This window comes from Oxyura jamaicensis, chromosome 5 (genome assembly GCF_011077185.1).
Source record: "Oxyura jamaicensis isolate SHBP4307 breed ruddy duck chromosome 5, BPBGC_Ojam_1.0, whole genome shotgun sequence".
Classification (NCBI taxonomy): Eukaryota; Metazoa; Chordata; class Aves; order Anseriformes; family Anatidae; genus Oxyura; species Oxyura jamaicensis.
This window is the reverse complement of record NC_048897.1, coordinates 9,538,034-9,550,159: the sequence shown is the minus strand read 5'-3', so window position 1 is coordinate 9,550,159 and position 12,126 is coordinate 9,538,034. Positions and strand designations below refer to the sequence as shown.

The following is a 12,126-nucleotide window of genomic DNA, read 5'->3' as shown; positions in this document are numbered from 1 at the left end:
TTTTATACAAACTGGGGTAGAGACAAGCTGACCTCTGCTGCAGTGAAAAGGGAGCTCTGCAAGCTTTCAAGAGTAACGCTTCATTCTTACCAAGCAAACTTACCCCTGTTCTGCTGCTGGGACCCAGAACTTCAGTCTGTCTTTCTAACCCACCATGACTGCATAGTGTGAAACACTTGGTTTACTTATTCCTGACCTCAGTGACCAGTACAAGTGGCGAGATGAAAGCACACATGTAACCCTATCCAGCAACTGCAGGAAGGCTACAGGGGAGAAAGACCTTTAATTCCACATTTTTTGTAGACAAATGACTATTTCATAAAACAAACATTTATTTTTGCTGGCAGAAGTATCTAAAAGTTCAGGAAAAAAACACCCTCTGAGCATTGATTTTAAAAAGTAGCATTTGAACTTTTAATCTCCAAGTCTTAAGTGGACTTCATCCTTTGTTTGCTTCCTTGGAAGAAGTTAGCGATTTGGGGCAGCGAGCTAAACATCTCTCAGTGGTTGCACTACAGGTGGCTTGCATCTTTTAATGCCTGAAGTCCAGTTTCAAGCTCAGAATTAGAAATAGGATACACATGGCTTGTAGCATAGCACATTTCTCATCTCATTTCTCCAGGGGTGCATAATTCAAAAGCTTCTCAATCAGATCCACATGGGCTAGGAGCATTCTGCGGCAGCAGTATCTCTTCAAGCCAAGGGCATCCAGGGCATCTCTATTAACGAACAACAACAATAATAAAAAAATGAAATGAGTCAGAACCACTTGTAAGTGTTCCTAAGCAACATACTGATTACTCTGAGCTTAGTCATAGAGGAAAACTTGTTTGCAGTTTAAACCAAGAAATTTAGCATGTGCTGTTAATGTTCTTTTCCATTTGCTGCTGTTGACAGCGTGTTTGCCTGTTCTCTGGCCTGCAGATGCACGTGATCTTCCGTAAAGATGGAATCTAGCTGAGACAACTCCCAGACTTTCAGAGGTAAGTCTGGAGAATTCCCATAGGGACAGAACTGTAACAGACCAGATCTTAAGAATTTCCTTTTCTGAACTAGTCCTCTAATGTGGGCATACTTGGTCATGGGAGCAAGGTTAAGTGAGATCCAAGTATTTGGTTTTAGAAACAAGTTTCTGGTCTTCACAATTGGGAAGCAACTTGAAACACGGCACGTTTCTAACTCCAATTATTTAATTACAGTGACTTAGTTTTCCTCCTACAAACACCTTTTACAAACACCAGTCTGTAGGAAAAAAAAGCTGATCTGGGTAAAAATCTCATCAGTCAGGAGGCCTGCGTGTAGTAACGGGAACAGTGCTGAAACATGTGAAGTCATTTCCACTCCTGACATCCTGGACAGTCATTAATTACCTGTGCTGGCTATGACTCCTGCTAGCTGTGTGGCAGAAGGCAGCAAAAAGGCACAAGACAGTCTCTTGACACGAGGAATAAGGAGTAGCATCTCTGCATTGTTATCTGTGCTATTCTTAGCTTCTAAAACCATCATTATAACGCATCTGCTCTATGTAACAGAGGGTGATACCTGCTTACTTCACAAGATACATTTGTGATCTAAGGCACTTTAAAAGCCTGAGATAGATTAATCTAAAATAACTCAAAATGCAAATGCAAACTAATCCTTATGGTTGCTAATTCTGAGGAAGGATAAAAACCATTACGGATCCCATCTGAAATGGCATTCAGTTATAAAACTTGCGCCCCACAAATATACAACTAAGGATGTGCAGACTGCTCAAGAAGTCTGTTTTACAGTCTTTCCATGTAATTCCCCGAGTGACTCCTCAAGATTCTTTCAGTTGGGTAGAAAATCCCTTTATGAATCATCCTAGCCTAAACCACTGCTCGTGTCTTCAGTGGATGTCCCTATCAGACCTTTTATAGATGAGAGACGCTATCCAAGCTCTTTAGCACCAACCTATTAGCCAGAAAGCCAGCCTGACACTCCTTCAGCATTTAACATTCATGAAATGCGACTCAGCTCTGATCTTTAGATTTGTATCACGTAGCGTGACAATCCAGCATTTGATTAAAACAAATGCAATTTCCCAAAACTTGTAATTGTCCTGTTGCAAGAAGCTGGTAGATGCTTTTCTAAAGTATTAACAACCGAAAGGAGGCTTCTGCACAAGCTGGACTGTGGTAAAAGGCTGTTTGGCTTCATGCAGTACAGCCTAATTGCATGGGGTAAAGCTCCTGGAGCTTCTCCGATGAGGTCAGTTAGCCCTCGGACCTGTCAGCAGGCTCTCGGGCTGAAACAACAAGGCTTTCCATTTTAGTCCTGGCACTTGCCAAAGTTATTTAAGAGAAGTGTATGAACAGTCTAATTTTAAGAAAAGAATGTTTATAAATAACATCACGTGATACTTGAACATTCCAGAACACTTGAGAACAAAACCATCTGATGTTTGTTGATACCTCAGTTTTAAGAGCTAACTGCGTCTGAAAGTTCAGAACTTTCCAGAGATGCAGAATACCAACACAAACAGGAACTTTAGGAGTCATGCTATAAATTTCAGCTAAAACACTACCAACGCTTCAGTTGTTTTCCCGTTCTTCTCTAGCTTCCAAGTACTGAGGGGAAAAAAAGCAACTTAGAGGGACAAACAGCAAGGTGTGTTTTTTTAACTACAAACTGATTGGCTAAGTTTTTTTTTTTACTATTTTTGTCTACTTATTTCTTAAGCTCATAATTAACGGTGATTCTACCACTGCACCATAACATTTTAACGGTTCATCATCTGCTGAGCTCTGCTTCTGATTTCGCAATACCAGAACTGCATTAGCTCAAATACTCCCCCCAGAATTACACCCGTGACCACAGCAATTGTTTTTTGAGGTAAGCATTTAGAAGAATAGACTTCTTCCAGTGGTCCCTACACAAATGCAGAGGAATGCTGAGGATAGGAAAAATATATTAAAAGGTAATTGGAAAGTGAGAAGTCACAAGTGGTACCAGAACAGCTCAGATAAACTTCAGCATTAATGAGAGATGATTTGCAACCTGTCATGTTTTAATGCTTTTAACTACATAAAGGAAAGACAACAAGAGACTGGTGGAGGAACTCAGCTCTAAGGCCAGTTTTGTTTCACATTGCAGCAATGACCTGGCTGCAGAATGCATCCTCAGCACGTTCACTGATGGCATTAGACTGGGAGGTGCTGCTGCCTCCCTGGAGGGAAGAGAGCCCTTGCAGAGGGATCTACGTAGACCAGAGCATTAGACAATGAGAAATGGCATGAAATTCAGCAAAGGTAAGTGCTGGGTGCTGCAGGTGGGATGAAGCAATGCCAGCCATGGGTACCCACTGGGGTGCTGGCATCTTCTCTCTGCTCTCTCCTGCTGTGATTTCCACTGGACAGTATTTAATGAAACATATAAGCGGTGATGGGAACAAGTCATCTTTCCCTCTGCAAAGTCCACATGAAGATTAATCATAACTTCCTACCAGTTTAGAAGAGGCTTACACCTCAAAGCTTCTCTTCTCGTTCTGTGCTTCAGTGTCTAACATAGGACTGTTTTGTCAAAAGCCACAAGAACATTTTCAAGATGTAGAGAAAAGGCAGTGAAATCTGTGTTGTTTATGCACATCCTATAATTCGATACACTACACTTACCCACTTAAAAACCTGTTAGTGACCACAGCCATGTGAACACAAAACAAATACTCTCTTAATTCTACTTAATGGTTTCAGCATGATTTTGGGAAGTCACTCAGACTTCTGCCATGTTTTTCCTTCAAAGCCCATGTGGACTTCTTCATATAGACATGTTAGGGTATGTAGGGCAGTCAAATGAAAAAGGGGCTCCTTCCCCAGCACAAGCCACTGCTTTGAAATAAGGCTAAAAATCCTGACTAGCAAATATGACATGCTTGTAGGAAAACCTAAAAGGAGCATATGCCGTGAGCAGTATTAGATACTTCTTACAATTGCCACTTTCTCTTTCCCTCTCCTTTGAAAAGAACTAAGAAAAAGTGATCCCACCATAACGTGTTGGTGGTAAACTTGACCTTGTTGCTTGTTTCTTCCTTTAACCTTCCCTAAGAGGCGAATAACTGAGGCTGCGGGTGCAGAGATTACCCCTGGCAAATCCCCTGTTACCCCCCAGACATGTTCCCTAGGGACCTGACTGCTTTTTTCCCCCCGTTATTGGGTCTGACCCGTGGTTATCTGCTCGGGCTCAGCCTGTGGCTGCAGCTCTTGCTGTTTCACAGCCGTCTGGCGGTGCCGTGGCGCTGCAGAGGGGCGAGCACCCAGCCCCCAGGCGCACCCCCCAGCACCCTCAGGTGCCCCCCAGCACCCCCACGCACCCTTCGGTGTACTCGGCCTGCAGCAGGCCCAGGTAGGCCTCCCACTTGTTCCCCACGATCTTCCCGCACGTGAAGCACCTGACGGGGATGATCATCTCTGCTCGGCACCTGGAAGGGATTAAAAGACACGAAAATAAATAAAAATAAAAAATACAACAAAACTTAAAACAAACAAAAAAACTTTAAAAGCCCCCCCCCCAAAGTTAAAAAAAAAAACAAACACAAAAACCTTTAAACAAGTTAAAAAAGCCATAAAATCTTAAAGGCCCTAAAGCCTTAAAAACCCTAAAGCCTTAAAAAAAAGCCTAAAGCGTTAACAAAAAAATCCCTAAAACCCTAAAAAATAGCCCAAACCTCCCCCCAAAAGCCCTAAAACCTTAAACAAAAGCCCTAACCCCCCCCCCAAAAGCCCTAAGACCCTGAAAAGCCCTGAAACTCTAAACAAACAAACAAACAAACCTAAAACCTAAGAAAACCTCAGTAAAACCTTAAAAATAAAAACAAACCTAAAACCTTTTAAAAAAGCCCAAAACCTTTCCAAAAAAAGCCCCAAACCCTTTAAACAGAAGCCCCCACCCCCCCCCGTTCCGGCGGCCGGGCCGGGCGCTGGGGCCCTCCCGGCGGCCCAGGCCGGTCCCGTGGTCCCCGGGTTCCCCCCCGCTCCCGCTCCCCCGTCCCCCCGTTGCGGCCCGTCCCGTGCCCGCCTTGCCGCCCCGCTCCCGGCGCGTTCCCTCCGGGCAGCCAAGGGGGGCGCTGAGCTCGCCGCCGCGCGGGGAGGGGCGGGCCGGTAGCGCCCTCCCGTATGGCGCCCCGCGAGGGTCACAAGAGCCGGCGAGCGGGGCGGGCTCGTGAGCGCTTTTCGCGTGTGCGGCGCCGGGGCGCTCGGAGCGCCGCGACAGCGACACCGCCAGCAGCGGGGGGACAGCCGCCGTGAGCCGCCCGGGAAGCGGACACTTGTTGCGCTCCTGCACGGCCCAGGTACCGGGGCGGCGGTGGGGAGAGCAACAGGGGGCTGGGGGGGGGGGGGGCGTTTTGGGGCTGGGAGTTGGGGTTTGGGGTCCTGGGGGAGGGGGGCTGGGGTCCTGAGGGGGGGTTATGGGGTCCCCAGGGGGGATTTGGGGTCCTGAAGAGGGGTTTTGGGGTCTTGAATGGGGGGATTTGGGGTCCCGAGGAGGGGGTTTGGGGTCCCAGCGGCCGCCCCTGGGGCTGCGCGTTGGGGTCCCAAAGGCTGGGGACCCAGAGGAGGGTCCCCAAGTTGTGGGGCGAGAGGGGCAGTGAGCCCTGAGCACAGCACTGGGACCAGCGCCAGCACCAGGAGCAGCCACTTTAGGCACCGTCCGTCCGCCTCCAGCCAAGGGATGCCTGCCGTGATGCTCCCGAACTTGGCGGGGCCGCGGGACTGCTCAGCGGACCCCGCGCTGGAGCACGAAGCCCCCCGGTGCTGCCCCCCACTCACAGCGCCGCGTGTCCTCGGGCAGAACTGAAATTCGCCAAAAGTGCTTTATTTTCCCGAGTTAACGCAGTGTACAGAGCCTTCGCCATCAGGCATCTAAATTATCGCGTCCTAATGCCCGGCTCACGCTAATCCATCTCTCCCGACTGCTCGGCTTTTGAGCGGCTGGAGGATCGACCCTCCGCGCGGAAACGTCAGCCCCGACTCGAACCGTACAGGAGCAAATAGTTTCCTTTCGACGACCGAGGGCTTGGGGTTGTTCGAAGGCGTTTGTACAACTCGGATCGCTGATGAAAAGACGGTAATTTTTGCAGTCCCGGGAACAATTACACTCGGCTGCGAAGGGAGCGAAATGACTTGGCGTGGAGGGTAGATGAACCTCCTGCGATCTGTAGATTATTATCATTACTGTTATTTTAGACCAGTGGGAGCCAAACTGTCTTTTCTTTTCCTCTTTTGATTTATTTTTGGGGGGGATTGAGAATTTGGAGGCTGTGCTTTGATGCATTTTCAGCACCAGGGCTCCAAAGTAATTTTCATGTTGAGCTGCGCAGTGAAAGGCATTTGTATTTGGAGCCAGGGATTTGCAAGTGGGAGTGAGAAAGAGGGGCTGTCACAGGGGCTTCGTGGCAGAGCTGCGTCGTTAGATCGAGGTCAGCGTCTTACAGCTGCCTGGTGCAAACGTGCCTGTCTGTTTCCAAAAACAAAAGTGAATTTTAACTTTCAGACTGAGTTCTCAGATATAACTTTGCATCTTTTTTTTTTTTTTTGGAGGGAACTTAGCGCTGCTGTTCTCGGAGCATGTGTGTTTATGTCCTTTCTAGATAACCTGTGTCGACTCGGTGAGGGGTTTAATGACTTGATAGGTCTTTTCTGGCCACAGTTTCTCTGATCCTAAAAAATGTAAGGATTTTTATGATCTGTGACCTGGAGAGAGTGCTGCATACCGAGAACATTCTCTGCTCAACTTCATGTATTCTCTGCTTAATCCAACCATTTGCCAAACCACAGAAGTCTGCTTGCTGGGGGGGGGGGAACTGTGCACGCGTGTGACTGTTAATGATCCCAGGGGTGTTTGGTGGGCTGCAGCTAATGCCACTTAGGGTGGTCACTGCTGCTGCCTCGTCAGGAGTGAGCCCCAGTTTGTAGCAACTCCTTTTTTGCAGGTGAGCTGGGTGCTGCTGATACTCAGCTGTTGCAGTTTGGTACTTGGCAAGTTTAGGTCTCTTAAGCCTCCTTCTGAAGAGGAAGGGAACCTGGAAGAACTGGAGGATGAGGTCTCTTTAAGCATCCTTCTGGTAGCAGTTGGCGTTACCCCTAATCCCAGAACTGCATGGATCTTCCTTACGGTGTCTGTAAGTTCTCATCCCCTTTTTGGTCTCTTGCTGCGTTGAGCAAGCAGCAGTTCCCAGACCTCTGATTCTTCAGGCTTTCAGACAGTAGTGGGGGAGCCATGGGGGGCTCCTCAACGCTGAGCAGAAGAGCCTCGCCTAGAACTAGCTGAGCTGGAGGTCTGTATGCTGCTTTTCTGATGTGCTTCTGCCTTGTGAGGCTTTGTTGGGGGCACTGCAGATAATTTGTCCCTCTCCGTTAATGCTGTGCAGGCTTTCATCCTGTGATGTGGACAACTTTTGAAAGCCACTGGCATTCTGCCCCACCATTGCTCAGTGTTAGCATTTCAGGGGGGGCACTTAGGTGTACAAAATGCAGCTGGGCATGATTGTTCCACGGCACTCTTAGCACTGACATCCCAGGCTTGTGACCAAGGAGTATGTCCTCCTCCCTATTCTGCCATCCACAAAACGTAAGGGAAAATATTACTGCTTGTTTAAAAACAAAACAAAACCACAAAACCACATGCAACTTGTCTCCCCCCCACCCCACCGAAATGACCTGGGTGACTGAACTAATCTTAAAATACTTGGGTAGTTCTGAGTGGCTGTATGACTTCCTGCTCCTCGCGTTGGCAGACTGTGTCTTTCCTGACCTTATCGCTGTAACTGGGGCTGTAGGAAGAAGTCGTGGGATCTCTGTGTTTGGACTGGGAGCGTGAGAAACTGGGGCTGTGGGGCTGAGAACTGGGTTTGTTTGTATTCTGTGGGCTGCACTTGGTCAAGGTGGGGTGCGCACCCTCTCTGGTCTCTGCTTTTCACCTGCAATTGTTTCTGGCCTCCTGACCTTGTTTCTGCAGGGTGTAGGTGATCCCCAGCACTGAAGCCCTGGGTCTTCAGAGGCCTGATTTGCCTGTTAGGTAGCAGTCGTGTTGGAGGACAATGAATTGCTGTTTAAACTGAAGACGTTTCAGAGGAAATTTTCAGTGAAATAACATTTTTTTGTGCTGTAGATGTTGACTTGCAACTTCCTAGAACTCTGTGTGTAGCTGTGCTGGCTCGGTTTGGAGCTGAGAGCTCTGTTTCCTGTCTCTTGCTGGGGTCACTTGGAGAAGGAATGTTATTGCTTCCCATTCCGTCTCTGACTAACGCACCAGAACCGTGTGTGATCACAGAAGTTAGTGGTATCACGTTGGTTTGGTGTTGTACGCCACACGTTATGGCGAGCTGGAGTGGAAGAACGCTTTAAAAGATAATAAATTAACAAAAATCCTTGTGTGAATGTTGAAATGAGAGATGAAGTTGGGCGTTCATTAGTCAGGAGCTGAAATGTGGCACGGAAAACTTAATGAATAAATACTCAGCAGTGGAGAGCCAGAGGGAGAGGGAATATTTATTAAAAAAAAATAATAATAAAGAAAGGCAAGATGAGGCTTGGCTGGGCTGCTCTTTTCTCAGCCATGTTCTCTACTCCAAATCTACCAAATCCAGGTTTACTGTTGGACTTCCTCCAGCCCAGGCTAACAACCCAAAATTGTCACTCATCCTGTTCCACGCCAGGAAAAGGGGCTCCTGCTGACGCTAGCCATGGTGACTCTGGAAGGACTTCCCTTCCTTCCCGTAAAGCTTCCAGGATCACAGAGCAAAGCCTAAGCTGGAACCTACTTGTTTTGCCCTTGAACTGGTGAGTGGGAGGCTTTCTGACCCATGTCCTCCCCGTGCTGCCTTGATTGGAGATGGCTTCGTGTGCGATGATGGGGAGGTGGAGAAAGCCATGGGGGAGAGGCAGGGAGGATGGAAGGAGGAAAGACTCGCCTGCTCGGTACAGCTTCGTGTTGTTCAGCTGCCCCATATGCTGTTTAATAGCTGCTCAGGCCCTTGGATTTAGCGAAACAAATAGAGAAGCTGCTAAGCAAGTGAGAACGAAGAGAACCATCCCTAAGCCGGGGATGTGACTGCAGCTTCGCAGTAATACCAGACAAGCCTGATGGTGCTGATTTCATTAAGAGCAACATTCAGGGCCTCAAAGCAGGGTTTAATACTACTATATATTTTTTTTCGTAAATATGCTGACCTTATCTGGTAAGCCTGTAATATTTGTTGCAATGAAGAGCAGCTGCTGCATAAATACATATATAATATCAGTTGCCAATTCCGAAAGCTGTGCTGAGACCGTGACTTGTTTGAAGTGGGGTTGCTATTAAAAGGCAGGTGGCAGGATGTTTATTTTACACCTTGTTAATTGCTTGTTTTTCCTGCTGTAATTGGCTTCCTAATGGGGGCAGAATGCTCTTGGTTTTGCACACAAAGCTTCATTAGTGACAACCGATGGAAAGGATTCGGAGGGTGGGATTTGTGTGAAACATATATATTGAGTAACAGATGTCTCTGCTAAACAGAGTGTACGAGGAAGTCCCACCGATGCATCCAGAAACGCAAATGCTGTTCCCTAAAGCGATTTAAGGTGTCCTTGGGTTGGATGTGAGGCTCGCTGCCTGTTACTGGGGAAGGGGGGCAGAAGCAATGCTCCGTGTCACTGGCCAGGAGCCAGGTGCTGGGGTGGTGCTGGGAGGTCCCGGTGGTGTGCACGGACTTGGGAAGATATCCTTAAGGATCTGCACGGTGTGCCTTAGGGGTTGCTTAATAAACTCATGTGTCTGTAGGTGCTGCTGAAGTTGGTGGGTGGGTGTCATTTTAGGGGTGTGTGCATATATATATGTGAGTATATCATGTATGTATAAAATGAATATTGAAAAGGTAAGATAGCCCTTCTAAGAAATGTCTTCTCATCCATAGTCCCCCGCCTGCCTTTTTCTTCCTGATAAGAACGCAGTTGGGATGGAGGAGGCTGGATGCTTCCTCAGAGACTGGTATTTAACTGGTTTAGGACTGGTTTTAGTGGTCATGGTCGTTCTCAGCAAGGTCGCATCATGCTAAAAGTGTCATGCTTGCCAACCTGGGATTGACATACTTCATAAGAAAATGCCTGTGTTACATGAATACATCACGGCCTAATTGAGTGCTTCTTGTTGGGGGGAGGTAATATCCCGAGGCAGCATTTTAATCAGAAAGATCACAGGAGCTGCCCATCAGCTCTGCTCTTCCCTGCAAGTGTCCTCAGATGACAAAATAATCCCCTTTCTTGGGATAAGGCTTTTCATTTCTGCACAATCTTTCTTTCCAGAGCAAAGGACGGACTGTGAAGTCGAGGTGAGGGCATGTCAAGTATTAATGTGTGAGCACAACATCCCAGAGCTGCTTCTTTCACATGGTGAAAGCAGTATGTGCCTTCCTGTTGAGCTCGTGGGTGCCCTTTTCTCTGATGTACTGCCCCAATTTGGCTGGGAACTTCTTTCTCTGGGTGTACAAGCAGGTTCTCTGCCAACCATCTCATATTTAGAGAGACTGCAGCAAAGCAGTCCTCTTTTAGTAGGCTACCCTGGCATCTGTGAGGCCCTGAACCCTCATGAAAAGGAATGGGGGATTTTCTAACTTACTTTTGAAGCCTCATTGCTGAGGCTCCCATCAGTGATGATGGATGTTTTGGAACAAAGAACAGAAGAGCATGCTCTGTGGAGGGCTGTCCTCTGGGCCTTTTGGGGATGCTTATGTCTGTATTTAAATGTGCCGCTTGGCTTTTTCCCTCCGTCTGTCTGCTAGCCAATCTTGCATCGTGCATGCCTTGTTGGGAGCAGGAATAAGGGATGGCCAGGAGCTGGAGCGGATCCCTCTCGCCAAGTACCTCGTCTCTGATGGTGGCCTGTGGCGGCTGCTGAAGGTGGCATCCCGCTGCATTACCACCGCGCTCTCGCTTTCAAGTTGTGTTTTATGTGTTGTGAAAGGCTGTGTCTGTAGCCTTGTTTCAGAAGTGCCTGCCTAGGGAAGGGACCGCAGCTCCTCTGATTAAAACCACTGGCTTGTGTGCATCAGCCTGCTGTGTCTGGGTTAAAGTGCTATGCGTGAGCTGGGTGTCCTAAAGCAGCCCCAGAGCTGCCCCCGCCATGTGCTGCCTTGTGGTGACAGATAATTATTCCTGAAGAAGTCTCTGTTGGCACGCAGAGCCGCAGACCTCCCAGTGTGGACGTGGGGAAGAAGATGGGGCTGCTGCAGAGGACGTGACGTTACCGCTCAGGTGGGTGGGCTGCCGTGCACCCATCGTCATACTGTGGTTATTGAGCTGCTCTTTCTGAAATTAAAACCAGCCAAATGTTCTGTAGAGTATTAAGAAGCACTGTTTTTGTGCCTCTGATCAGATTAAGTACGGCGCTTGGTGTGTCCTTCGGGTGCCAAAGCTGCTTGGCTCGGCGATTCGCGCCACCTAAGGCTGCGTTAGGGTGACGAGCTTCATCTCATGGGGATGCTGAAGCTATCAGGCTGCAGAGCTGGTAACCACGGGGGTCCCGCGCTCAAACTGCGGATTCTCAAATGAAATTTTGCAGAAGTGATGCAGTTTGTATGAGTGAATTTCTTTTTGTTTGAGTAATGGTGGCTTTTTTTTCTCCAAGAAGTGTTGAGGTAATGTGGTGGTAGATACGTGCACTGTGACTGCTCTGCAGGAAGGAAAGAAATTACTGCATGTTCTGTGTGAGAGGCCGAGGACTGTTACTTTTCAAGCGAGCAAAGGGGAAGAAGCCTTTACATTGCTGTAGCGTTCTTTATGAATATGGATTTTGAAACTGTTTCGCTTGCATGTGGTTTTCTTTTTCGTTCAAGAGCCAGTCCCAGCATTTTAATCACAATGCAGCATCGCAGGAGCAGCAGAGGGCTGGGGAACAGGGGGTGTAGCTGCACTAGGACCAGAAGGATTAGGGAGGGTCTCCAGCTTGCTGCAAAGATGCCCTGAGGCCTGCATGCTGTGAAGCAATGTGTTGGAGCTGGGACTGAGCAGAGGAGAGCTAGCTTTCCTGGAGTTTTCCAGCATCTCGTCCCCAGCCAGCAGCTCTAGTGCTCTTCAGCACGTGTACAGTGCTTGGGTATGCTGTAGTGTAGTGGGGCAAATAGTCAAAAAGCTT

The 12,126-nt window shown here is 48.1% G+C and overlaps 2 protein-coding genes across 4 annotated transcripts in view; one reads left to right on the top strand and one right to left on the bottom strand.

The window, feature by feature from the left end:
- Positions 1-264: 264 nt before the first annotated feature.
- On the bottom strand, positions 265-4,709 carry POLR2L (RNA polymerase II, I and III subunit L). The gene is made up of 3 exons (XM_035327291.1): positions 4,699-4,709; positions 4,331-4,438; positions 265-719 (listed from the first exon to the last, which is right to left on the bottom strand). The coding sequence occupies exons 2-3, from the start codon at positions 4,423-4,425 to the stop codon at positions 611-613; spliced, it is 204 nt and encodes a 67-aa protein (XP_035183182.1). The 5' UTR covers positions 4,426-4,438; positions 4,699-4,709; the 3' UTR covers positions 265-610.
- TSPAN4 (tetraspanin 4) overlaps positions 903-12,126 on the top strand; it is a 410,086-nt gene continuing 398,862 nt past the window's right edge. Inside the window, exon 1 of one of the 3 annotated variants that reach the window (XM_035327287.1) lies at positions 903-983. The gene's annotated coding sequence lies outside the window, so the exon portion shown is untranslated. Of the gene's footprint in view, positions 984-5,157; positions 5,309-7,054; positions 7,139-12,126 lie in introns of those variants that run through there. The other 2 variants (XM_035327285.1, XM_035327286.1) reach the window with 2 other exon arrangements.